This window comes from Gorilla gorilla, chromosome 20 (assembly GCF_029281585.2).
Source record: "Gorilla gorilla gorilla isolate KB3781 chromosome 20, NHGRI_mGorGor1-v2.1_pri, whole genome shotgun sequence".
Lineage (NCBI taxonomy): Eukaryota > Metazoa > Chordata > Mammalia > Primates > Hominidae > Gorilla > Gorilla gorilla.
The window spans coordinates 20,183,450-20,209,482 of record NC_073244.2 but is presented as its reverse complement, the minus strand read 5'-3'; the positions used below and the strand labels follow the sequence as shown (position 1 = coordinate 20,209,482).

At 56.7% G+C, this 26,033-nt stretch overlaps 1 protein-coding gene and 1 pseudogene across 9 annotated transcripts in view; both read left to right on the top strand.

Annotated features, from left to right (window-relative positions):
* The window catches only part of ADGRL1 (adhesion G protein-coupled receptor L1), a 59,128-nt gene extending 39,742 nt beyond the window's left edge, over window positions 1-19,386 (top strand). The window contains exons 5-24 of one of the 9 annotated variants that reach the window (XM_055371969.2): window positions 73-87; window positions 3,710-4,510; window positions 5,492-5,806; window positions 6,422-6,525; window positions 6,814-6,999; window positions 7,338-7,376; window positions 7,527-7,710; window positions 7,896-8,021; window positions 8,559-8,773; window positions 9,061-9,231; window positions 9,653-9,862; window positions 9,967-10,187; window positions 10,388-10,454; window positions 10,911-11,002; window positions 11,584-11,752; window positions 14,203-14,331; window positions 14,502-14,598; window positions 14,678-14,806; window positions 14,965-14,982; window positions 15,500-19,386. In XM_055371969.2, the coding sequence (XP_055227944.1) occupies window positions 73-87; window positions 3,710-4,510; window positions 5,492-5,806; window positions 6,422-6,525; window positions 6,814-6,999; window positions 7,338-7,376; window positions 7,527-7,710; window positions 7,896-8,021; window positions 8,559-8,773; window positions 9,061-9,231; window positions 9,653-9,862; window positions 9,967-10,187; window positions 10,388-10,454; window positions 10,911-11,002; window positions 11,584-11,752; window positions 14,203-14,331; window positions 14,502-14,598; window positions 14,678-14,806; window positions 14,965-14,982; window positions 15,500-16,242 (4,031 nt within the window). In that variant the 3' untranslated portion in view covers window positions 16,243-19,386. Of the gene's footprint in view, window positions 1-69; window positions 88-2,393; window positions 2,479-3,709; window positions 4,532-5,491; window positions 5,807-6,421; window positions 6,526-6,813; window positions 7,000-7,337; window positions 7,377-7,526; window positions 7,711-7,895; window positions 8,022-8,558; window positions 8,774-9,060; window positions 9,232-9,652; window positions 9,863-9,966; window positions 10,188-10,387; window positions 10,455-10,910; window positions 11,003-11,583; window positions 11,753-14,202; window positions 14,332-14,501; window positions 14,599-14,677; window positions 14,807-14,892; window positions 14,983-15,499 lie in introns of all 9 variants that reach the window. The other 8 variants (XM_055371963.2, XM_055371962.2, XM_055371966.2 and 5 more) reach the window with 8 other exon arrangements.
* LOC109024189 (uncharacterized) lies at window positions 17,652-19,386 on the top strand (annotated as a pseudogene).
* Window positions 19,387-26,033: the final 6,647 nt, after the last annotated feature.

Sequence of the window (26,033 nt, the reverse complement as noted above, 5' to 3'; positions counted from 1 at the left end):
TTTTTTCTCTTTTTTTCTTGCACATTTTTTTTTTCAATTTGTTTTCTCTCTCTCTTCCGATGCTTAAAGTAGAAGTGGAGCAGAAAGGTAAACGCACTGTTACCAATGCTAACCCCTAACTCACACTTTGTTCTACCTATACCATACTTATGTGACCTGCCCTACCCCCGGCCCCTTCTTCTCTCCCCCACCCACACTTGGTCCGGTCGGTATCCCCCACCCTGGGTTGTCCTCCCAGTGGGACCAGCCCTGGTGCGACCACGGGCATCTCCACCTTCCAGATACCCACGGAAGCCCCTCTCTGAGCTTGGGCAGGATTTTCTCTCTCTCGCTGTTTCTGTCTCTCTCTGTCCCTCCTTCCTGGTCCCTGGCCCTTTCGGGGGACCTGGCCTTTTCTCATACTTCTTTTGCCTCCTTCAGGAGAAGTGTATAAGCATCCAGGGCGGGTGGGGAGGGAGGGACTCCCTTCCCCGGCTCCCCCACTGGGGCACCGGGTGAGCTGTCTCTCTCTCTCTCTCTTTCTCTCTCTCTCTCTCTGTCTCTCCCCTCTCTCTTCCTCCTTCCCCTGTACCTTTTATAACATGTTTCTGGTTCAGGGGAGGCGGGCTGGAGGGGACACCATTGTTTTCCTTTTGGGGAGCAGATTCTCCTATGTCTCGGGCTCCTGGTGGCTTAAGTTCCTTCTGGTTTGATGTTTCTAAGGCCCAGAGCTGTTTTGGAGCATGGAGCACCAGTCCTCCCCACCCCCAACCTGATCCCCATCTCTGACCAGCTGGGGGCCCAGCCCTGGGGAGGGGTGTCAGCTGTCCCCAGCCCTGGGAGGGGGCAGCCTGCCAAAAAATGAAAAAATGAGGGCGAGGGGGCGGGGGTGGGCCTCGTGGTTGGGGGAGCGAAGGGTGGGGGAGCGTGTTCTCTGTTTCTTTCACACTTGCAAAGCTGCAGTCAGGGTTTCTTCTGGGCTGTTGTGGTTAGAGGACCAGGGAGATGGGCGGCGGGCGGCGGGGGCACAGTCTGGGGACTTCCACAGACTCCGTAATTTCTGGCAGAGAACTCCCTAGTGGATGGGGCTGGCCATTACTGGCTGTTATTGGGGGGAGCGGAGGTGCTGCTGCTGAGGGGCTTCTAGGGTGAGATGTTAGGGATGACCATTTCCTCTCCAGAAAGTTTTGGGAAATTTACCCATCTGAGGCCGGCAGCAGCGGGCAGGGCTGGAGGACATGGCCTTTAGGGATCCCTTTTGCCTTGAAATTACAGTGGTCTGTGGAGCATCCCTTCCGAAGGAGGTGGGGCAGGGTCCCTCTGAGCTGCTCCCCTCCCCGTCTTCCCCTCTCCCCCATCTCAGAGAGGCCTGGGCTGCTGGCCCCAGGTCCGCCCCCTCACCACACCCCTCCACTGTCCTCTCTTTCTCCTGGAGTCTCTCTCCCTCCCAGCACCAGCCACTCTTCTTGCAGGCCCACTGGTTTGGATGCGGCACCACTGGAGCTTTTCTCTTCGAGGGCCAGGGCAGGGCGGGTGGGGTGACGGGGCAAGGGAGGGAAGAGGAGGGATTGGGAGTTTGGTGCTGGTGAAGGGTCCTTGCTGTCCAAGGCCCCAGACAGACCCTTCCTCATCTTCTCCCTCTTCCCCTGGGTTGACCTCTAACCACACTTCTCCCCCCGACACCCTCTGAGCAGGTTAGGCTCTGAGGCCTCCCACCGTCCCCTTCTCACAAACACGTCCCCTCAGATGCCACACACCTGGTGGGGGTGGGGACCGGCTTGGGCAGAGGCCAGTGTGCTGGACAGAGTGTGCAGGCCGACCCCTCAGGGCATCAGGGACAGGGGGATGGCCAGTCCCCAGGGCCCAAGCCAGGGTCGTTTTGGCTCCTGCCCAGCTCTATGTCCCAGGCTCCTCTCCCTCTACAAAAACTACATCCTGGCTGCTTTGTGCCAGGGGGCCCCTGAGCCACATTGTTCCCATGCTGTGAAGGGAGTGCTGCCTGTCCCCTTCCCTCCCGAGCCTGCTGGAGGTGGGGAATGAGGACTAGCCCAAGCCCCTCTTGCCACTGGGGCTGCCCCCCAAGCCGGTGCCAGGTCCCAGCCCCCCGATCCCCTCGGGGCCAGCTGCTTTGGTGACATGCCAAGCAGGAGCAGAGAATTCACTGCAAACCCTCCACCCTCGCCCTGTGCCCTCGCCCTGGCCTATGTGTGGGTTCTGTCAGCCAGGAGGTGAGGGAGGCCCGGCCATCCTGGATGGAGGGGCGCACTCTGGGAGGAGGTGGGGGGTCTGGCCACACTGACCCCCGGATCAGTCAAGGGGAGGTTAGGAGTAGGTGGCGCTGGGACGTGACTGGGCAAGGGTGGGCCGGCCAGCAGTGGCCAACGAGATGCAGTTGAGGTTTTCCTCCTTTTCAGGGATTGGGGGGGTGGGGCGGGGCCCCCCACCTTTCTGACATCAGCGCTGCCTTGGTCCCTCTTCCCGAGCCGGGGATGGTCGCAGGTAAATCGGGGTCCGGGCCAGGGGAGGTGGGGGGCCTGGCTGGGGCGGGCTGGGTCTTTATCCTAGCGCCTGGTTCCCTCCCCTGCCCCCTCCGAGCTGGACCTGGGACTGCCCCCCTGAGGGACCCTCAGTCGGGCCTGGGCCTTGGAGTGAATTCTCTGCTCACCCCTCTCTCCTCCGCCAGCACTAACCCTTTCTTCCCAGGTGGTTTGCAGCGCAGCCTCCCACGGAGCCAGGACCTCGCCAAGCCCCATACGCCCTTGTCTCTCTTCCCTCTGCACAGCTCTCCTCTCCCTCCCCAACTCTCCCGGGAGCCCTGTCCCTCTCCATGTCCCCACCCCCACCCCTGTGCACAGTGCCACTGTCTGCTGCTGAGCCAGACCCCATGAGAGACCCTGCCGGCTGGGGGCAGGGCTGGGCGCCCTCCAGGAGGGGCCAGACTCTTTCATTCCCCGTCCTAGCCTGGGAGCTGCCTCTGGGAATCCCTTCCTCGGCTACTGACTTCGTGGGTACCGGGTGGGGGGTGGGGAGCAGGCTGCATCAGGAACCTGGGGAGAGAGTTGAAACCCCTATCCTTCCCCCAGCCTGGAATAGGGAGACACTCCTGACACCCACAGTGGGTATGGAAACATCACTCTACCTTGCAATTTTTGCAGGAGGAAGAAAGAGGAGTTAAAAAAAAAAAAAATCTGTCCGGGTGTGGTTGGTGAAGGATGGGATCCTGGACCCTAGCTCTTCCCTAAGTGGCAGAGAAGAGGGAGAAGGGGCCGGGTGCTGAGTCCCTGGACCGTCAAAGTCAGGAGTGACTGTAGGGGGGAGATTCTGCCCCCACTTAAATCACACAGGACCACCTCTGGGAGGGCTCTTGCCAAACTCCTCCCCAGCCTGTGGGGTCTCTAGCAGCCAGGGAAGGGAAGAGGGGCACCACTTCCCCTCACTAACCCCGCTCTTAATGGCCTTCAGGGTTCACATTTCCAGGGAGAGGGGCAGCTGGGCAGGGCGTGGGGAGGGGGTCGGGTCCCAGCCCGGAAACCCCCTTCCCATCACCAGCCCTACCAAGCAACCGTGACTGCAGCAGCAGGAGGGGACAACCTGGCTCCCCACCAGCAGCGTGACCAACTTGCCTCTCTCCCCCCTCTCTCTCTCTCTCTCTCTCTCTCTCTCCCTCTCCCCTCCCTCTCGCCTCTGCCCCTTCTCTCCCATCTCCTCCCCTCCCGCCCACTCTGCCCAGTCTTCGTGTGCCCAGGGACCCTGCAGAAGGTGCTGGAGCCCACCTCGACACACGAGTCGGAGCACCAGTCTGGCGCATGGTGCAAGGACCCGCTGCAGGCGGGTGACCGCATCTACGTGATGCCCTGGATCCCCTACCGCACGGACACACTGACTGAGTACGCCTCGTGGGAGGACTACGTGGCTGCCCGCCACACCACCACCTACCGCCTGCCCAACCGCGTGGATGGCACAGGCTTTGTGGTCTACGATGGTGCCGTCTTCTACAACAAGGAGCGCACGCGCAACATCGTCAAGTATGACCTACGGACGCGCATCAAGAGCGGGGAGACGGTCATCAATACCGCCAACTACCACGACACCTCGCCCTACCGCTGGGGCGGCAAGACCGACATTGACCTGGCGGTGGATGAGAACGGGCTGTGGGTCATCTACGCCACCGAGGGCAACAACGGGCGGCTGGTGGTGAGCCAGCTGAACCCCTACACACTGCGCTTTGAGGGCACGTGGGAGACGGGTTACGACAAGCGCTCAGCATCCAACGCCTTCATGGTGTGTGGGGTCCTGTACGTGCTGCGCTCCGTGTACGTGGATGATGACAGCGAGGCGGCTGGCAACCGCGTGGACTATGCCTTCAACACCAATGCCAACCGCGAGGAGCCTGTAAGCCTCACCTTCCCCAACCCCTACCAGTTCATCTCCTCCGTCGACTACAACCCTCGCGACAACCAGCTGTACGTCTGGAACAACTATTTCGTGGTGCGCTACAGCCTGGAGTTTGGGCCGCCCGACCCCAGTGCTGGTGAGGACGACTCACTTCCAGGCATGGAGCCTGTTTGCCTTTGTCCCCTCCACCCCCACCCACCCCTGGGTCCCAGGGTGGGGAGCCCCATCCTGTGAGCTCTTGGGGATCGGGAGGTAAAGGAAATTCGCAGCATGTGACACGCTGTTCTAAGCACTTCACAGTCATTGACTCATCTCCTCACGGTCTGTGACACAGGGATCCTTACTGCCCTGTTTTCAGATGAGGACGCTGAGGCACTGTGTGGGTAGGGGATTCAGTTATGTGAGGATTTGAACCCAGCCTCCCAACCACTGAACTGCAGTGCCTGTCCCAGGGGCTTGGGCACCTTTACTCCAGGAACCCTTGGATCCACCAAAATCCTGGGTGGAAGTCCAGTATCCACAAAAGAGCTGAGCTGCTGATGCTGACCGGGCTGAGGGCAACTCTGCAGTCTTCTTTTGCCCCCCTTAGCTGCCCTGCTAGCTCTGTGCCACCCCAGGGCTCCAGGGAGCCCGATCTAACCCCATCTTGTTTGCAAAAGGGGGAGTTGAGGCCCCCAGAAGGAAGGAGCATAGCCAGGTTACATAAGCCAAAGTCAGCTAGAACGAGGATGGGGGGCGGTGGTATTCAGCCCCCACCTGGTGGCGGGGCTGACCTGGATTGGGGAGGGCTCCTGCCCTCAGGGGCTCAACCTGGGAGGGTTCCTGTCCCCCAGACACCTCCGTCCCTGCCTCTCCCCTGACCGTTCTCTCAGACCTTATGGTACACATCGTGGAGTTTTACCACCCTTTGCTACTTTATATGGTCCCATGGGCATAAGGGACTTTGGTGGGCACAGAGAGGCCAGGGGAGATCAACTCATAGACCCAGCGGGGCCCGCCACGTGTTTCCACTTCAGTAGATGAGGAAGATGCTAAGATGGCCTGGGACCCCCTGCCCAAGCATGCTGTGGCATGGCCCCGAGCATGGGGATGACCCTGTCTCGTATCCCCTCTCCAGGCCCAGCCACTTCCCCACCCCTCAGCACGACCACCACAGCCAGGCCCACGCCCCTCACCAGCACAGCCTCGCCCGCAGCCACCACCCCGCTCCGCCGGGCACCCCTCACCACGCACCCAGTGGGTGCCATCAACCAGCTGGGACCTGATCTGCCTCCAGCCACAGCCCCAGTCCCCAGCACCCGGCGGCCCCCAGCCCCGAATCTACACGTGTCCCCTGAGCTCTTCTGCGAGCCCCGAGAGGTACGGCGGGTCCAGTGGCCGGCCACCCAGCAGGGCATGCTGGTGGAGAGGCCCTGCCCCAAGGGGACTCGAGGTGAGTACAGAGGCTGCAGCCAGGGGAGGGATGGGGGCCATGCCCCCAGCAGCTTAGCACAGATGCATGTGTGGGTGGGGGTCTCTACTGCGGAGCAGAGGTTTTCTGGGGGCAGGGGTCATCCCCAGTGACCAGCAGAGCTCTCAGGGCACAGGAGCCACTCAGTGCCCCTGGCCCCACCTGCAGAACCTGCAGGGAGTCCGCAGGAGGTGACCTGGCTCCTGGCCTCAGGCTGACCTGCCACAGCCCCAGGCACAGTCAGCTTCACATGGATGGCCAGCTGAAGTGCAAAAAGGGCAGGGCCGCGTGTCCTGGAGATCTGAGGGGAGGGTTGGCAGGTGCTTCGTGGAGAGGGGGCGTTCAAGATGGGCCTTGCTGGAAGGTTCTAACTCTGGAGGCAAAGACAGAAGGGGGCAGGAGGGAGAGCTCAGGGGAAGTGAGTGGCGCCTCTTTCGACTGTCCAGCCCGCTTCATGTCTGTTTCTCCATGTTTCCCTCACCTCCCTCTTCGCCCGCTCATCCCCCGCTCTCTGTCATCTCCTTTCCCCCTCTCCGTCCCATCCTTCTCTTCTTCCCTTTGGCTCCCTTGTCTGTTCCTGTCTGTCTGTCCCTGCAGGAATTGCCTCCTTCCAGTGTCTACCAGCCTTGGGGCTCTGGAACCCCCGGGGCCCTGACCTCAGCAACTGCACCTCCCCCTGGGTCAACCAGGTGGCCCAGAAGGTACCAGCCACCACCCCTCGCAGGCAGGCACATGTGCTCGGGCCCAGGGCCCAGCGGGGGTCGTGGAGCAACTGGGGAGACATGGGCTGGCAGGTCTGGAAGGCAGGACTGTGGGGTCACCTCCCTGGCCTACAAAGGGAGCAGGGACAGATGGGGTGGGAAGGGGCAGATGGCGATGGGGAAGCAGAGAGAGAGATAGGAGAGGCTGCACAGGCCAGGGAAGCCGGGGAGGGCAGTATGGTCCCTGACAGTCCTGGGATTCCCCTTCCCCGCCCCCACCTCATGCAGATCAAGAGTGGGGAGAACGCAGCCAACATCGCCAGCGAGCTGGCCCGACACACCCGGGGCTCCATCTACGCGGGGGACGTCTCCTCCTCCGTGAAGCTGATGGAGCAGCTGCTGGACATCCTGGATGCCCAGCTGCAGGCCCTGCGGCCCATCGAGCGCGAGTCAGCCGGCAAGAACTACAACAAGGTGGGGCCTGGCGGTGGCGCTGACCTGGTATGGGGAGGGCGCCTGCCCCCAGGGGCTCGGGAAGTACCTGACCTGGTACCTCCCAGCCAGGCTGCCACCTCCACTCCTTTCCTCAGAGAGGAAGGACCCCCCCCCTCCGCCAAGGACTGCTGGGTCTCACTCCTGTGCTGCCCCCGGATGGTCCTGGGGGTTGGGGATCCCTGAGGAATGTCTTGCTGATAGCCCAGCCCTAGGTCAGTGGTAACTGCAGACGAGAGAGCTATCCAGATGTGACAGTATTAGGGTGAGGGAACCGGCACCTAGAGGCCTGGCCTGACATCACCTCCATCTCTTTCTAGATGCACAAGCGAGAGAGAACTTGTAAGGATTATATTAAGGTGAGACCCAGGGGGTCCCAGTGTAAGGACCGTGGGCTCCAGCTGATGGGGGGATTAGGGGTGGAGGTTGAGAAGAGGGCATGCAGAGCCCACCCCGAGGAATTAGAGGGTGTTGGGGAGCTCACAGCACCATGCCCTCTGCCTGTGCAGGCCGTGGTGGAGACAGTGGACAATCTGCTCCGGCCAGAAGCTCTGGAGTCCTGGAAGGACATGAATGCCACGGAGCAGGTGCACACGGCCACCATGCTCCTGGACGTCCTGGAGGAGGGCGCCTTCCTGCTGGCCGACAACGTCAGGGAGCCTGCCCGCTTCCTGGCTGCCAAGGAGAACGTGGGTGAGTGCCACAATCACCCAGGGGAAACTCAGATACGAACCTTAAACCACGGGCTTCTGGCCTGGAGGCCACAGGGGCGCTACCCGACCCTTGGGCATCTTGCCAGAGTCTCGTTCTGCAGCCTGAGCCCCTGGACTGGGAACAGACCCCAACTGTGTGTGCCTTGCCTTCCCCTGTCCCCACAGTCCTGGAGGTCACAGTCCTGAACACAGAGGGCCAGGTGCAGGAGCTGGTGTTCCCCCAGGAGGAGTACCCGAGAAAGAACTCCATCCAGCTGTCTGCCAAAACCATCAAGCAGAACAGCCGCAATGGTCAGTGTCCCCGGCGGGGCCTCGGGTGGTGAAGCAGCCCCACCCCCACCCCCCAGCTCTGTGCCAGCGTCTCTGTGCCATTTGTAGAGGGCAGCGGTGCTGACCTTTTCTCATGCTAGTGTAAAATTTGAGGGGATTCATGGGCCCTGAAGTGCTGCAGAGCCCTAAGGGTGAGCCTTACAGTTGCAAAGCTGGCTCCTGGGCCTCACAGCTCAGAGAGGATGGGGCCATTGAGATGAAGGCTCAGAGAGGTCAGGGGCTTGCCCAAGGTCACACAGTGAGAATGGGTGGATCGGAGGCCCAGCTTGTGTGTCCTGGCACACTGCCCTGCTGTTTAGAACTGCCTTCAGCTGAGCAGTGGTCTTGTGGACAGGGCTCCCTGACCCCCACCTGCCTGGGCTATGGACTGGCTTCAGAGGTCCCAGTGGCCAGCGTGGCCAAGGGCTGAGGAGCTGGCTGAGCTGGGAAGCCAGGGGCCTGGATGGAGGTGCGCCAGCTGAGGATGCTGACACATCCAAATGTGCCTGTTCTCACCAGGGGTGGTCAAAGTTGTCTTCATCCTCTACAACAACTTGGGCCTCTTCCTGTCCACGGAGAATGCCACAGTGAAGCTGGCCGGCGAAGCAGGCCCGGGTGGCCCTGGGGGCGCCTCTCTAGTGGTGAACTCACAGGTCATCGCAGCATCCATCAACAAGGAGTCCAGCCGCGTCTTCCTCATGGACCCTGTCATCTTCACCGTGGCCCACCTGGAGGTGAGCTGAGCCGTCCCCCTCCCTCCATGGGGGTCCCTGTACCCTCTGTGTTCCCAGGCTGTGTACCTGCCCCTCCATGTGCTCACCTCCAGAACAAGTTATGGGTTCTTCCACTTTAGTAGCTTGGGCCATTTGTCCCCAGAACTCTCAGAATGTCAACTGGAGCCCCAGACCCCAGGCACTTCTTTGATACTTGGTACCATCCCTGTAGCCAGGTGTTGGGGGGTCGGAATGGGACTCCCCGGTTCTGACTCTAGTTCTGACACCCTGGCGCCACCACACAACAGGACAAGAACCACTTCAATGCTAACTGCTCCTTCTGGAACTACTCGGAGCGTTCCATGCTGGGCTACTGGTCGACCCAAGGCTGCCGCCTGGTGGAGTCCAACAAGACCCATACCACGTGTGCCTGCAGCCACCTCACCAACTTTGCTGTGCTCATGGCTCACCGCGAGATCGTAAGCTGGCTGGCGCTCTGCTCCTCCAGGCAGGCCCGATTGCTGGCCTGGCTTTGCATGGCATCCTAGAGAGATCACGGGCAGTACCAGGGGAGGCCAGCCCCATGGGTGTGGGGGGCCCCTGGTCTTGCCTGGGGCATGAGGCCATGCGTCTGGTCCTCTATGGCCATGGTCCCACCGTCTCCCAAGGCACTCTGGAGAAGCAAGTTGGTGTTATGTTGGTCATCTCTCCACAAGCCTTCCAGAGCATGAGGAAGTGAGCACATTGCTGCGTGCAGAGGGGTGAGGGCTGCCAGGTTGGCGGCACCAGAGGTCCTCGCGGCCCATGGCCTTGCCCAGGGCCCTGTCTGTGGCTGGCACCTGGCTGAGCCCAGCGTGCAAAACCAAAGGCCCTGAGCATGCCCCCTGTTCCTGTCCCCAGTACCAGGGCCGCATCAACGAGCTGCTGCTGTCGGTCATCACCTGGGTGGGCATCGTGATCTCCCTGGTCTGCTTGGCCATCTGCATCTCCACCTTCTGCTTCCTGCGGGGGCTGCAGACCGACCGCAACACCATCCACAAGAACCTGTGCATCAACCTCTTCCTGGCTGAGCTGCTCTTCCTGGTCGGGATCGACAAGACTCAGTATGAGGTGGGCTGGGACTCTAGGCAGGTGACGGCCAGCGCCTGGGGGCCGGGAGAAGAAGGGGGACACCTGTCCAGGCAGCAGCCCCTCACCCTCGGTGCTCCCCGCAGATTGCCTGCCCCATCTTCGCCGGCCTGCTGCACTACTTCTTCCTGGCTGCCTTCTCCTGGCTGTGCCTGGAGGGCGTGCACCTCTACCTGCTACTAGTGGAGGTGTTTGAGAGCGAGTATTCCCGCACCAAGTACTACTACCTGGGTGGCTACTGCTTCCCAGCCCTGGTGGTGGGCATCGCGGCTGCCATTGACTACCGCAGCTACGGCACCGAGAAGGCGTGAGTTTCCACCTCCCAGCCCTGCACCCTCCCTCCTGGTTCCCTGCTGGGCGGCACCCCTTGGACCAGGACCCTCAGGGCGGTAGTCCCTTCCTCCTCCTGATCCCAGAGGCTGCAGCCTGCAGAGTCCTAGGCCTTCATGAGTCGCTGGGAATGGCTCCTCGGCTTCTCTCTATACCCCGGCCCTGTTTCCTTTACAGCTGCTGGCTCCGAGTGGACAATTACTTCATCTGGAGTTTCATTGGGCCGGTCTCCTTCGTTATCGTGGTGAGTTGGGAGGTGACACCCCTAGCACCACATCTGCCTTCATCCAGACTGGCCTTGACCCCAGCCCCTGCCACCCCCCCCCCCCCCCCACACACACACACTCTCTCTCTCTCTCTCCACACATCGGAACTGAGCCACCAGCTGAGAGGATGAAAGTGTGCTGGGTCCATGGAGCTCCAGTGGTGAGGGCTGCTCGCCTGGGGGGCTGTGATTTGAGCCCCTACTGTGTGTCAGGCCATGGGCCTTGTCCTCCCAGCAGCCAGGAGTGGCATTAAATTGCCGGTCATGCCAATCAGCTCACCGCTGCACAGCGGGCACCTCAGGGGCAGGTACGGGGTTCTCCCAGCAGAGGCCAGGGCCACAGCTGAGACTTTGCCAGGCTGGGCCCTAGCCTCAGTGCTCACTGAGGGAGGCAGGGCCACTCTCAGCCCAGCCTGTCCCTTGTCCCGCCCCCAGGTCAACCTGGTGTTCCTCATGGTGACCCTGCACAAGATGATCCGAAGCTCATCTGTGCTCAAGCCCGACTCCAGCCGCCTGGACAACATTAAGTGAGCCTCGCCCCTGCCTGCCCCCTGCCCCATCACCCACCCCGCCCCGCACTGGGCCCACCTCTTCCAGGGTGTCCTAAAAGGTAGTGCTGTCACCTCTGGTGACACACATTGCAATTTTAAGTACCAACAGGGGTGTTTTATTGTGTTCACTATGTACCTACTTAATGGGTCTTAGAAAGCGTATCGTTAGCACGTCCAACCTGTGGTTTTAGGGGCATCGGTATGTAGGCTGAGGCTAAATTCAAAAGGTGAGTCTGTTTAAGGGCAACTTAAAGAGAAATAGGCAACAAATCTAGCCTAAGTGGTCTGGAAATTTAGCAGAAACAATGAAGTTGGCAGAGGAATAACTGATGTTCACAATATCCCGACCCCTGACCCAGTACCTTTCCCTCAGGCCCAGGCTCGGGTGGAGGTGTCCTGGGCAGGCCACTGCCCCCAAGGCCCACTCGGCCCGCTCAGGGCTTTGCAGACAGTGCCCAGGCCCACCCAAGGGCCCCCCTTGTAGGCTGCAGGGGAGGCCTGGGCTGAGGCCGTTCCCTCCGGCGGGTACTTTGACTCCCCTGTCGCCCCACTCCCAGATCCTGGGCGCTGGGGGCCATCGCGCTGCTGTTCCTGCTGGGCCTCACCTGGGCTTTCGGCCTCCTCTTCATCAACAAGGAGTCGGTGGTCATGGCCTATCTCTTCACCACCTTCAACGCCTTCCAGGGGGTCTTCATCTTCGTCTTTCACTGCGCCTTACAGAAGAAGGTGAGGTCGAGGCGGGGTCCTGGGTCACAGTCTCCCTTGGAGACGTTTCCTGGATACCCAGGAGAAGGCGGCGAGGGTGGAGGGGACTCAGGGGCTCCCTCAAGCCCCCAGTGAGTGCTGCAGGGCTTCTATGGTCAGGTCTGCGTCCACCGGGAGGGGAGCACGAGCTCAGGGTTAGGGAGGGTTTAACCACGGGTGAAGAGGGTTCTGGAAAACAAGATACAGCAGCTTAGAGGAGTGAGAGCAGAACAGATTTGGTAATGGGGAACCCTCACCACCATGAGGGCCACGAGTCAGGCCTGGGAGAGGGAGGACTTTGGGAGCCACCCTGAGGGAGCACTGCCTACATTCATAGTTCTGGAAAGAATTGTGAATTTTGTGGTGATAGAAAGGATCTTTTTAAAATAAATGTGTTAAAATCTGAATCTTAAAAAAACATACAGTCCGGACACAGTGGCTCATGCCTGTAATCCCAGCACTTTAGGAGGCTGAGGCGGGCGGATCACCTGAGGTCAGGAGTTCCAGACCAGCCTGGCCAACGTGGTGAAACCCCGTCTCTACTTAAAAAATATAAAAATTAGCCTGGTGTGGTGGTGGGCGCCTGTAGTCCCAGCTACTTGGGAGGCTGAGGGGCTGAGGCAGGAGAATTGCTTGAACCCCGAAGGCAGAGGTTGCAGTGAGCCGAGATTGCGCCACTGCACTCCAGCCTGGACAACAGAGCAAAACTCTGTCTCCAAAACAAACAAACAAAAAAACCACACATACAAAGGGCTGGGTGCAGTGGCTCATGCCTGTAATCCCAGCACTTTGGGAGGCTGAGGCAGGAGGATCGCTTAAGCCCAGAAATTCGAGACCAGCCTGGGCAACAGAGACCCCGTCCCTATTTAAAAAAACCAAAGGGGACAACAGTAGCTGGGGAACATGGGCAGGGAGTGGGGATACTGGAAGCACCCTCAGGACTGAAGCTGGGGAGACGGAGCTGAGGCATTTGTAGAGTCAGTCCTGGCAGCAGTGCAGGCCATGGAGACTGCTGTTAGACTTGGGGAGTGGTGAGGCAGGTAAGGCTTAAGGCAGGGGATGGCAGAGGCAGTGATCATGAGAATCCTGGTTGCAAGGGAGGAGGTGGCCTGTGTCCCTGCTCTGTCCAATGCTGTCCTGGCCCCTCCTTGGACACACGGTCAAAGGCAGTGTTTTCACAGCCCCCACCTCACACGCAGTGACAGCAATGTCCTTTCAGCGGACCCCAGGCCCCTATGGTCTGATCTGGGCCCCTCGGCTCCCCTCCCTCCAACCTCTGCTCTCAGACACCTAGATGTGGACCCTCAGGGTGCAGCCCCCATTCTTACCTTGGCTTAAATGAGGCCTCCTCTGATCTATTTATTTTTTTAGTTTTTTTTTTTATTATCATTATTATTTTTGAGACAGAGTCTCATTCTGTCTCCAGGCTAGAGTGCAATGGCGTGATCTCGGCTCACTGCAACCTCCACCCCCCCGGCTTCAAGCAATTCTCCTGCCAACTAGCTGGGATTACAGACACCCACTGCCACGACCAGCTAATTTTTGTATTTTTAGTAGAGGTGGGGTTTCACCATGTTGCCCAGGCTGGTCTCGAACTCCTGACCTCAGGTGATCCACCCACCTCTGCCTTCCAAAGTGCTGGGATTACAGGTGTGAGCCACCGTGCCTGGCCTCCTCTGATCTATTTAAAATCACAGCCAGTCTGGCCAACATGGTAAAACCCCGTCTCTACTAAAAATACAAAAAAAAAAAAAAAAATTAGCCAGGTGTGGTGGTGTGCGCCTGTAATCCCAGCTACTCGGGAGGCTGTGGCAGGAGAATCGTGTGAACCAGGGAGGTGGAGGTTGCAGTGAGCCAAGATTGCACCATTGCACTCCAGCCCAAGGACAGTGCAAGATTCCATCTCAAAAAAAAAAAAAAAAGAAAAAAAAATCACAACCTGCTCCCAAGTCAGCACTGCCTAACCCCCTTTCTGGCCATAGTTTTGTCCGCAGCACCTAACAGCATCCAACAGCTTGCATATTTATATTTTCATCTATGTTCTGTCTCTGTCTATTGAAATATAAGCTCTCAGAGTAGGGATTTGTGTCTGTTGTGTTCCATACCTTCCCTGAGGCCTAAATTGTGCCTGGCACATAGCAGATGCTCAATAATGCTCTGTTGATTTTATGAATGAATGAAAAGCTGTCAGAGGAGGTGGAGAAGAGGATGGGCCTGAGTAAGAAGAGAGTGAAACCTGATCGGCTGGCTGTTGGGGGACAGGGGACATCAAGGTTTCCGTGGCCTGCAAGTCGTTGAACAGGGGAACACAGTCATTGGAAGCTCGGTCTCCGGCCTCCCAAGGCTGCCTGTCTTGTGACCAGCCCTGTGGGAGACTGGATCACAGAGGAGGCCAGTGTCCCAGCCAGGTGACTGTCCTCCTCACCTTCCAGGTGCACAAGGAGTACAGCAAGTGCCTGCGTCACTCCTACTGCTGCATCCGCTCCCCACCCGGGGGCACTCACGGATCCCTCAAGACCTCAGCCATGCGAAGCAACACCCGCTACTACACAGGGACCCAGGTATCGGGCCAGACAGGACTCCCTGGGGCTGAGTGTTGGAACCTGGAGCCTGAGAGTTGGGGAGTGGCTTGGCCTAGGTTTCTGATCGTGATGATCGGGTGAGCAGTCTCAGAAAGACGCCAGAGGGTGGGTGGCCCAAGGATCCCCTCACATCTGGGTTGTGTTCCCAGAGCCGAATTCGGAGGATGTGGAATGACACTGTGAGGAAACAGACGGAGTCCTCCTTCATGGCGGGTGACATCAACAGCACCCCCACCCTGAACCGAGGTGAGAAGGCATCCCTCTGCCTCTGGCTTCAGTCTCTGGAGGCTCCCGGCTGCCTTGTGACCTCTGATCCCTTGGCCAGGTACCATGGGGAACCACCTGCTGACCAACCCCGTGCTGCAGCCCCGTGGGGGCACCAGTCCCTACAACACCCTCATCGCCGAGTCAGTGGGCTTCAATCCCTCCTCGCCCCCTGTCTTCAACTCCCCAGGTGAGAGCACGGGGGAAACATCCCAGGTTGGGAAATGGAGGGTTTGTGTCCCAAGGGACCTCTGCATGGGATGTTCTGTGCCCCAGAACTGGAGCCTGGACTTGCATTTCGAGCTCATCCTTGCCTTTTCTCTTCTCTCTTCTGGCTGCCACCTGCAGGGAGCTACCGGGAACCCAGTAAGTGTGACTCTTCCCTGGGGATGTTTCTGAGGCTGGGAGAGGGACAGACGGTGGCCTTCTCAGACGGCCTCACTTAAGGAGGAGAACTCGGGATGCCTCCCCATGCCCACATCTCCCCACCCCCCGACACACAGCCTCTGGCAGCCAAATGGAGGATAATGGATGGTGTTCATTGAGTTTGGGCTGTTAAGTGCTGAGGGTCTGAGCACAGGAAAGCGATCCTGTCGCCCAGGCCTCCTCACACTGCTGAGATTCTGAACCTCCAGCTGGGGATGAGATCCTGGGGGAACTGGTCCTTGTCCCCCACCTTTCATCAATACGCTGCTGGGCTGGTGTGTCTAGTGCCAGTGAGGGAGAAAGGGAATGTGAGACCAGAGATCCAGGGGGCAGAGGGAAGCCTACGGAAAACCAGCAGGAATCGAGCCCACTTCTCCACATGGACCGCACCCCCTCACTGCCCCCTAGTGCATCCAGGGCCCCTCTTCCACCTGACCAGCCCCTTTCTGCCCTGCAGAGCACCCCTTGGGAGGCCGGGAAGCCTGTGGCATGGACACCCTGCCCCTGAACGGCAACTTCAATAACAGTTACTCCTTGCGAAGTGGGGATTTCCCTCCCGGGGATGGGGGCCCTGAGCCGCCCCGAGGCCGGAACCTAGCCGATGCGGCGGCCTTTGAGAAGATGATCATCTCAGAGCTGGTGCACAACAACCTGCGGGGGAGCAGCAGCGCGGCCAAGGGCCCTCCACCGCCTGAGCCCCCTGTGCCACCTGTGCCAGGGGGCGGGGGCGAGGAAGAGGCGGGCGGGCCCGGGGGTGCTGACCGGGCCGAGATTGAACTTCTCTATAAGGCCCTGGAGGAGCCTCTGCTGCTGCCCCGGGCCCAGTCGGTGCTGTACCAGAGCGATCTGGACGAGTCGGAGAGCTGCACGGCCGAGGACGGCGCCACCAGCCGGCCCCTCTCCTCCCCTCCTGGCCGGGACTCCCTCTATGCCAGCGGGGCCAACCTGCGGGACTCACCCTCCTACCCGGACAGCAGCCCTGAGGGGCCCAGTGAGGCCCTGCCCCCACCCCCTCCCGCCCCCCCCGGCCCCCCCGAAATCTACTACACCTCGCGCCCGCCAGCCCTGGTGGCCCGGAATCCCCTGCAGGGCTACTACCAGGTGCGGCGTCCTAGCCACGAGGGCTACCTGGCAGCCCCAGGCCTTGAGGGGCCAGGGCCCGATGGGGACGGGCAGATGCAGCTGGTCACCAGTCTCTGAGGGCACCTCATGGACCAGGGGCTGGTGGCCCAGGCCAGGGAGGGAACCCTGGTCAGGGCTCTGGTGGGAGAGGGAGACAGATGGAGGCAGTGGCTGGTGGGCCACTCTCTCCAGGTGCCCCTCAGCCATGGGCCCTACAGTCCCCTCAGGGGACTCTGACCTGGGGGCCTGAGGTGCCAGGGTTCACAGACAGGGTTTCCCACCAGCCACATGCACCAGCTCTATTTGGGGGAAGTGTAGTGAGGAGGAGCCCAGAGGACCCCAGGGGAGTGAGGAGGGAGAACTTGGAAGGATGCAGCCCACTTCCAGACTCTCCCCTCTCCCACCCTTCTACCCTGTGAAGGGAAGTGAGGGCTTTAGTTTCCCTGGGCAGGGAGGGGCAGCTTCTGAGGTTGCCAAAGGCCCCCACTGGATCGAACCTGTTAGCTGCTCCTCTCCGCAGCCAGAAATGCTGCCGGCTGCACCCAGAGGGAGCAGTGAGGCAGGACAGATGGACAGGTTCCTCCTGCGCTGTAATTCCCTGCTCCCTGGAGACTGGGAAAAGGCCGCAGGGCAGGGGGACTGGGCAGTGGTGGCTGGTGGTTTAAAGGCTGAACTTTCTCTGAAGCTCCTTTCCCCTTGCTCTTGGTCCCTGCTCCCCAAGCAAAACTGCCCCCTCTGCCTCCCAGTGCACCCAATGACCCCCTCCCTTGGGGCGACTCCTGATGAAGCACAACTCCCCGCAGGGCCCCCAGCCCACAGGGGTGGCCATATTTGGGCAGTTCCCAGTCCTGTGGGCTCGGCTATCTGGGGAGCAGATTTTGGGTCTGGATCTCCCTGGGGAGTGGGTCCTGGGCTTGGATCTTTCCCTAGGGGGCCCTCTTACTCCTTCCTCTCTCCTCCTCCTTCCCCATTGCTGTAAATATTTCAACGAAATGGAAAAGAAAAAAAAAAAAGACAAAAAAAAAAAAAAGAAAAAAAATCTCATCACTTGAAGCCACCGGGAGCCTGCAGCCCGGGCCAGCCCGGGCTTTCTCCGGAGCAGAGCGGCGCTGCTGGCCTGGCAGCCAGGACTTCTCCGTGTACGTGCATCCCCAGTCCCCGCCGGGGCGGGCGGGCCGCCAGAGCAGCTTTTTACAATCCAGAGACAGAAAACAAAATATAGATGCAACAGCAAAACAAAGAACCCATTTCCTTCCTGGCACCCGTTTCTGTCCCCTCCTTTCCTGCTCCGCCTGCCCGGCATCATCAGCCCTTCTGGGGCGTGTACCTCACTGCCTGCCCCAGGACCAGAGGCCTGTCTCCCCCTTCCCTCCCCACCGGCCCGGGGGAGACCTCTTCACACCCAAAGATGCTTTGTCAAGATGGCTGCGCTGTCCCTTTGAGTTCCTGCTTCTTGTATATTGCTCTGGGGACTCTCGCCGGGGAAGATGGGGCTGATTTCCCACCTAGAGAGGTTGATGGCAGAAGGAAAATGGGGAGGCACTGGGGTTGTGGAGGGCATGGGTATGGCTGAGGAGGGTGCTGGGAACGGCAAGGCGGTCTGTCTGGGGGATGGGGAGGGGCAAAGGTGAGAGATCACCTTCCCTACCCTCCACCTTCCCGCAGGGAAGACGAAGCCAGGTGCCAGGGCTGGGGTCAGGACACCCATGTTCTGGGGGGCTTGACCCCAAATCCCAGACCCTGGAAGCTCCAGGCTCGGGATGTCTCCTGAGCATCTGTCCTGGCCCCCTCCTCTCCAGCCTGTCAGCCCAGCCTCCCCAGCCCCCTTCCCTCAACTCTAGGGGTAGCATAGCCCCAGGCCACCCTAGCCCAGCCCCTGCATTGCCGTTTCCCCAGAGGTGGTCCCTCCACCTCTGCTCTGACCTCTCCCCATCTCTCTGCCCCTCCTTTTCTCACAAGTGCCATGAGTTTTCAAACATCTTCGGGTCTCAGCCTGCTGCTGCCATGTACTTTGTTGGGTTAAGGGGGAGGGGCTCTAGGAAGGAACTGGGGGGAAGGGGACAGGTAGGTGGCTGGAGGGACCCTTTTTGCTGCTAGAAAGCCCCTCCCTTCTCCCGGGGAGCTGGGGCTGGCTTGTCCCCATCAATTAGGGGAGAAGGGGTCAGACCAAAGATGGTGGTTTGTCCCGTGTAAGGGAACAGGTGTGGGGAAGAGGTGGGGTTGGGTTCCAACTCTGGCTTTTTCTGGTAGAAAGGCCTAACCCATTACACCAGAAGACCATGGGTGAAGTCTAGATGGGGAGGAGAAGTGAGGCCAGGGACAGTCTTGCCAGACGACTCTGAGGAGGGCAAGGGACAGTTCCATGGCCCTTCCCGGACTGCACTAGGCTGGGAGCTCTGTTGTGTGGAGGGGTGGTCAGAGGTCTGTGAAGAGCTGGCAGGAGGCATGGGCAGGCAAGGAGCTGGCCTGTCCCGGGAAGCAGCCCAGCCTGTGGCTGCCCCCGACACCAGGAGGAGGGCTGGGAGAGTTCCAGGGGGCTGAGGCACACAGGGAGGCCAACTTCCTCCCTGCCCAGCCTTCCTTGTATCTCTCCAGACTCGGACAATCAAAGGGAGAGAGGGTGTATCGAGAGTCCTGTTCCAGCCGGCATCGCCGGGTGGCTTCCAGGCCTCAGAGCTGTGTGGCAGGGCCCCCTACTGGGGCTGGACATCACTGCAGTCCAGTGCAAAGCCACCCCCAGAGCCCAGGTGTCCCCCCCAACCTAACCAGACCTGGTGCCTTGACGCCCCCACCCCAGCTGGGACGGTACAGAGAAGGGTCTTGGTTTCCTCTCCTACTCCCTTCCTTAGGCTCCTGAACTCGTTTGCTCCTAAATCTTGTTAATTCTTTTTCTCTGGATTTTGGTTTCTTTTGGCTTTCCCTTGCCTTCCCCTTTCTCTGTCTCCAACACTCTTTCCCCATGTCTTTCTCGCTGTCTCTATGTTCCTCTTCTCTTATCCTCAACTTTCTGTCCATTCGGGCCTCCTCCCCACCTCCCACGCCCCAGCCCCTCCCTCCTTGGTCTCCTTTTCGATATGCCAAACCAATTTTGGGTCGAGTGCATTTAACGAGAACAAAACAAAAGGCTCATAACAACAAGAACGTTTCAGAAAAAAACAAAAAGTTTTAAAAAAATTGTTGAGTCAAAAAGTCAAACAATAAAGAAATTAAGATTTCTTGGAATGACAAGAGTGGTGTGACTTCTTGTGCGGGGGAGTAAGAAATGGGTGAATAGCTGGGCGTGGCGGCTCAGGCCTGTAATCCCAGCATTTTGGGAGGCCGAGGTGGGTGGATCACTTGAGGCCAGGAGCTTGAGACTAGCCTAGTCAACATGGTGAAACCCCATCTCTACTAAAAAGACAAAATTAGCTGGGCGTGGTGGCAAGCACCTGTGGTCCCAGCTACTTGGGAGGCTAAGGCAGGAGAATTGCTTGAACCCGGCTGGGAGGCAGAGGTTGCAGTGAGCCAAGATCGTACCACTGCACTCCAGCCTGGGCTATAGAGTGAAATTCTGTCTCAAAAAAGAAAGAAAGAAATGGTTGAGCAGATCTGCACAGGGGCATCCCCATGGGCTCTGGTCTGCACTCGAGCATTCAGAACCCCTGGCAGAGGCCTGGCAATTATAGAATCATTCACGTTTATGAGACCTTGGTAAGTTCCTGGGCCTGGTGGAGCATTTCATGTGCAGTTTCTCTGAATCCTCACAAAATCCTCCCAGATGGAGACAGCGATTAGAGTTCCATTTTACAGATGGGGAAACTGAGGCTTACAGCCCTCAGATGCATGCCCAAGTCTCTCTGACCAGGCCACTGTTCCATGCTGTCTCACAGAAGCCCTTCTTGGCCCAGACGTCTGTCCCCAGGCTGTACCAGAGCAGAGCTCAGGAATTTTACACTGTGATGTCTCATTACAATTGCCATTCCTACACTCCCACATGCTACTGGCAGGGAGCGCTTTCAAACTTGACACACAGTGGAATTGCATCATGTGTATTTCACATTGTCAGTTCACCAACGAACTGCCCGTGCTCAGAGAGAGGCATAACTACTCAAACTACAAGGATCCTTTTCCGGGCCCCTCTGCCTTAAAAAGATACCTGTGTCTAGGACACCACCCACCTCCCCACAGCCACTCCTTCCCAGTCTTCATGGCTGGCTCCTTCTTATCTGACCTAATGATGGGGAACCCAGGGGCTCAGTCCTTAGACCTTTTCTCTCACTCCCTGGGAGGTTTCACCCCATCTCATGGTTTGAAATGCCTCCGGGTGGGTGCAGTGGCTCATGCCTGTAATCCCAGCACTTTGGGAGGCCGAGGCAGGCAGATCACGAGGTCAGGAGTTCGAGACCAGCCTGGCCAACAAGGTGAAACCCCGTCTCTACTAAAAATACAAAAATTAGCTGGGCGTGGTGGCGAGCGCCTGTAGTCCCAGCTGCTCAGGAGGCTGAGGCAGGAGAATCGCTGGAACCCAGGAGGCGGAGGTTGCAGTGAGCTGAGATCGCACCACTGCACTCCAGCCTGGCCGACAGAGTGAGACTCCATCAGAAGAAAGAAAAGAAAAGAGAAGAGAAGAGAAAGGAAAAGAGAAAGGAAGAAAGAAAGAGAAAGGAAGGAAAGAAAAAGAAAGAAAAGAAAGAAAAGGAAAGAAAGAGAGAGAGATAGAGAAAGAAACGCTACCTATACACTGATCACCCCCAAACGTAGCTCTCCAGCCTGAACTCCTACCTGAGCTCCAGATTTACATATATTCACCTACCTACCCCATCTCTCTGCCTGGTATCTGGTAGGATCTCAAACTAACCTGTCCTAAACTGAGACCCTGGCCTCTCCCACCCCCATCTCTACCACTGCCACCACTGTAGTTCTTCCCACGTGAGGCTCTGAGGCTTCCTCACCTCAACTAAAAGTGAGTCCATCCATCCCTTGATTCAAGCTAAAGACCTTGGAGCTTCTCTTGAACTCATCTTGTTTGATACCCCACATCTAATTTGACAGTAAATGCAATGGTGGCTCTAACTTCTAAATATCCAGAATTAATTAGTTCTCACCCATCTTTCACCAGAGCCACTACAACAGTCCCCTAAATATTATAGCTCGTTTGTCCCTCTTCAGGTTTTTCTCAACACAGAAACCAGAGTGATCTTAGTAAACAGATTTTGTCCCTCCTCAGCTCAAAACTCTCCAATGGTCTCCTATCTCACCCAAAGCACAGGTCAAGGTCAACACAATGGCCTACAGGCCCTCCAACCTCACCCCCTGGCGTCCTCCCTACCTTCCCTCCACTCACTGGACTCAAACATGCAGGCACCCTCTTGCCTGCCTCAGGGCCTTTGCACCGGCTGTTCTCGCTGCTGGCTTGAGCCCCCTCCCCCATCCCCATATCCACAGAGTTGACTTCCTCTCCTGCAGAGTTTATGAAAATGAAATCCTGCTTCCCAGAAGGACTTCCCAAGCCACTCCAGAACTTCCTAGTCTGTGCCTTGCTCTGTCTTCATAGTACTACTGGCTAGCAATTACGTTTTGCTTATCTGTTTATTATCTGCCTCTTGGCTAGAATGTAAGATCTGAAAATGCAAGGGTTCTTGATCTGAGCCTAGCACAGCATCTGGCACACAGGCGATCTGTAAATATCTGTTAAAGAATGAGAGCTGAATTCGGCACAAGACCCAAAGTGAGCACAAGATGAGAGTGAAGGGCGATGGAAGCTCTTCAATTAGGATAAAGAAATATATTAAAAAGAAAAAAAAAGAATGATGGAAACTGTGAATCTGCCATTCCCTCAGCGGGTTCAGTTTCACTGTGTGACGCTAAGGTTTTAATTCAGCATGGCTCCAAAAACCTAAGATCAGTATTTCCTCTGGTGCCCAGCTGAAGAAGAGGTAATCTGTTCTCACACTGGAGGATGAAATGAATCTACTAGACTTTCTGAGAGATGCACTGTGGGCAAGCATGGGGACTTTTAAGAGTAGCTAATTGTAGCCAGGCACAGTGGCTCATGCCTGTATTCCCAACACTTTGGGAGGCCGAGGTGGGCAGATCGCTTGAAGCCAAGAGTTCGAGACCAGCCTGGCCAACATGGCGAAACTCCACTAAAACTACAAAAATTAGCTGAATGTGGTGGTGCACGCCTGTAATCCCAGTTATTCAGGAGGCTGAGGCAGGAGAATTGCTTGAACCCCAAAAGGCAGAGGTTACAGTGAACCAAGATCACACTCCACTCCAGCCTGGGTGACAGAGCAACACCACGTCTCAAAAAAAAAAAACAAAGAGTAGATAATTTTAACTATATATGATTTGACCTCATGCTCTGATTTGAAATCGAATCCCGCATACAATGAGAGTCAAATATGACCAGTCTTTCTGTGTCTTTTACTCTCCCCTTCACTACACACAACCTAAACCCACTGTGCCTGACTGGACGCGGTGGCTCACGCCTGTAATCCCAACACTTTGGAGGCCAAGGCGGGCGGGTCACCTGAGGTCAGGAATTCAAAACCAGCCTGGCCAACATGGCAAAACCCCGTCTCTACTAAAAAAAAAAGAAAAAGAAAAAAAAATTAGCCAGTTGTGGTGGTGGGCGCCTGTAGTCCCAGGTACTCGGGACTGGGAGGCAGAGGTTGCAGTGAGCCGAGGTCACGCCACTGCACTCCAGCCTGGCGACAGAGTGAGACTCTGTCTCAAAAATAAAAATAAACCTGCTGTGCCTGACCCTCTGACCCTCAGGTAGTTGTTAGTGGCACCCATTCATCTGCATGTGCCTAGGGACGGTACATTTATGCTGAAATGTATCATTTCAAAGCTCTTTCCTACATTTTGTCTCATTTAATTCTCAGAATATATGTTTTGTTTGTTTATTTTTGAGACAGAGTCTCACTCTGTTGCCCAGACTGGAGTGCAGTGGTGCAATCTGAGCTTACTGCAATCTCAGCCTCCCGGGTTCAAGCGATTCTCCTGCCTCAGCCTCCCGAATAGCTGGAATTACAGGCACCCGCCGCCAACCCCGGCAAATTTTTGTGTTTTTAGAAGAGACGGTTTAGCCATGTTGGCCAGGTTAGTGTCAAACTCTTGACCTCAGGTGACCCGCCTGCCTCAGCCTCCCAAAGTGCTGGGACTACAGGCATGAGAGACTGGTCCAAAAAGCTATTCGGGAGGCTGAGGCAGGAGAATTGCTTGAACCCGGGAGGCGGAGGTTGCAGTGAGCCAAGTTCACACCATTGCACTTCACCCTGGGCGACAAAGCAAGACTTTGTCTCTAATAATAATAATAATAATAATAATAATAATAATAATAATTTTTAAAAACGCTGAACATCAAAACATTATAAAAATTAAAAGACGTCTGGGTGCGGTGGCTCATACATGTAATCCCAGCACTTTGGGAAGCTGAGGCGGGCAGATCACCTAAGGTCAGGAGTTCGATACCAGCGTGGCCAACGTGGTGAAACCCCACCTATACTAAAAATACAAATATTAGCCAGGCGTGGTGGCGCACACCTGTAATCCCAGCTACTTGGAAGGCTGAGGCAAGAGAATCACTTGAACCCGGGAGGCGGCATTGAACCCGGGAGGCGGCGCTTGAACCCGGGAGGCCGAGATCGTGCCATTGAACTCTAGCTTGGGCAACAAGAGCGAAACTCTGTCTCAAAAATAAAAATAAAAATAAAAGATAAGGACACTGAGCAACAAGAACACTAACGAGGGGAGTGAGAACCAGTACCATGATTCCAAAGAGCAGATTAGCAGTATCTTGAAAAGATGAATACTTCCGCAACCCCCCGTCCAGCACTTCAACTCCTAGGTTTATCTCCCAGAGTAACTCCTACATGTGTTCAAGGAGACATAGATACCAACGCATACTGCAGCACTGTTTGTAATGGTAGAAAACTGAAAACACCCTAAATTTCAACCAAGTGAATTGATAAGTAAACACTGTCCAACAAAACTTTCTGTTCTCATGGAAATGTTTCCTCTCTATGTTCTCTATACACCATGGTGGCCATTAGCCACAGGCTCCTGCTGAACATGTGAAATGTGACTAGTGTGTCTGGGGAAGTAGATTATTTGTTTCGTCTAATTTTAATCTAAATAGCCACATGTGGCTAGTGGTTACCTTATCAGCACAGCTGTATAGCAGTGAAAATAAGTGAATTAGAGCTATACATGTTTCCACATAGATAAATCTCAAAAGCATTACACTGGATTAAAAAAAGCAAGTTTCAGAAGGCAGGACCCAGTGCCACCTTAGTGCCAGCTCTGTCAGGATACACCCAGTATGATCCTGCTATCAGAGGTCCCCAAGACCACCCTGAGGTTCAATGACTCACTAAGAGGAGTCACAGGATTTTGCTTGGAAGCGTAGGCATGGCTGTGATTTATGATAGTGAAGAGACACAAGGCACAATCAGCAAAGGGAAAAGGTGCAGGAGCTGAAGTCCAGAGGAAACCAGGACAAGCTTCTAAGAGTCCTCTCCTAGTGGAGTCACACAGGACTCCATCAATTCCTACCGCCAAGTATGACAGCACGAGGGATAGGCGGTCTACCAGGGAAGCTCATTACTCAGTGACCAGAGTTGTACTTGGGGGTGGTCGTGTACCAAAATGCCAGACTCCAGAAGGAGAGCAGGTGTTCAACATGAACCACATTGTTGGTGGAAACAGTTTAGGCACTCATCATTTGGGGAACGGCAGGAACCCTCCTGAAATCCAAGTTCCTAGATATCAGCCAAGGGCCAATCTTGCAAACAGGTCTTTCTAAGGATAGCAGTCTCAGGCCTGCTAGATTAACTCTAAATTGCGCAGACACCATTTATATAAAAGTATAGAACATGACAAACAATACTATATATTATTTAAAGATACACGCTGATATGCACAGAAGACTGTAAACACCAAATTCAGGGTTGCGGTTACATTTGAGGAAAAAGGAAGAGGAATGGGTTTGATGTAGGGGTATAAGGCCCTTCAGTTGCATCTCTAATGTTTTAGCTCTTAAGCTGGGTAACAGTATTTTGCTATAGCACTTCTTATACTTTCTCGAGCGTGTGTGCACCTGAAGTATTACACAAGAATGAAGACGTATCTGCTTATTACTATATGCTACTAACAGTTCAGTCCTTTGTTTGTTTGTTTTTAGACAGGGTCTCACTCTGTTGCCTAGCTAGGCTGGAGTGCAGTGGTGAGATCTTGGTTCACTGCAACCTCTGCCCCCAGGGCTCAAGCAATCCTCTCACCTCAGCCTCCTGAGTAGCTGGGACCACAGGCACATGCCACCACACCCGGCTAATTTTTTTATGTTTTGTAGAGACAGGGTTTTGTCCAGGCTGGTCTCGAACTCCTGAGGTCAAGCAATCTACCCTCCTCAGCCTCCCAAAGTGCTGGGATTACAGGCGTGAGCCACCACACCCGGCCAAGAAAGTGCTACTTTAAATAGGGTACTTTGGGAAGTCTTCTTTCAGAGGACATTTGAGCTGAACCACAAGCGAAGAGAATGAGACAGCCATGCAATTATCTGGAGGAAGCACATTCCAGGCAGAGGGAACGGCAAGTGCAAAGCCCTGCAGCAGAAATAAGCTGGGTGTGTTGAAAGAAGGGAAATAAAGCCAGCTGGGCTTGAGAGCGGTGACAAGAGGAAGAATGGTAGATGAGGCCTGAGAGGTCAGCTGAGGCCACCACGCAGGGCCGCCTAAGCCATAGGAAAGATCTTAGGTTTCATTCTAAGTAGGATAAGCCTCTGAAGGTTTTAAGCAGAGTAATGACATGATCTGGTTTACAAGTGAAGATCATTCAGCCAGCTGTAAGGAGAATGCATCATAGACAGGGCCACATTCTTCATT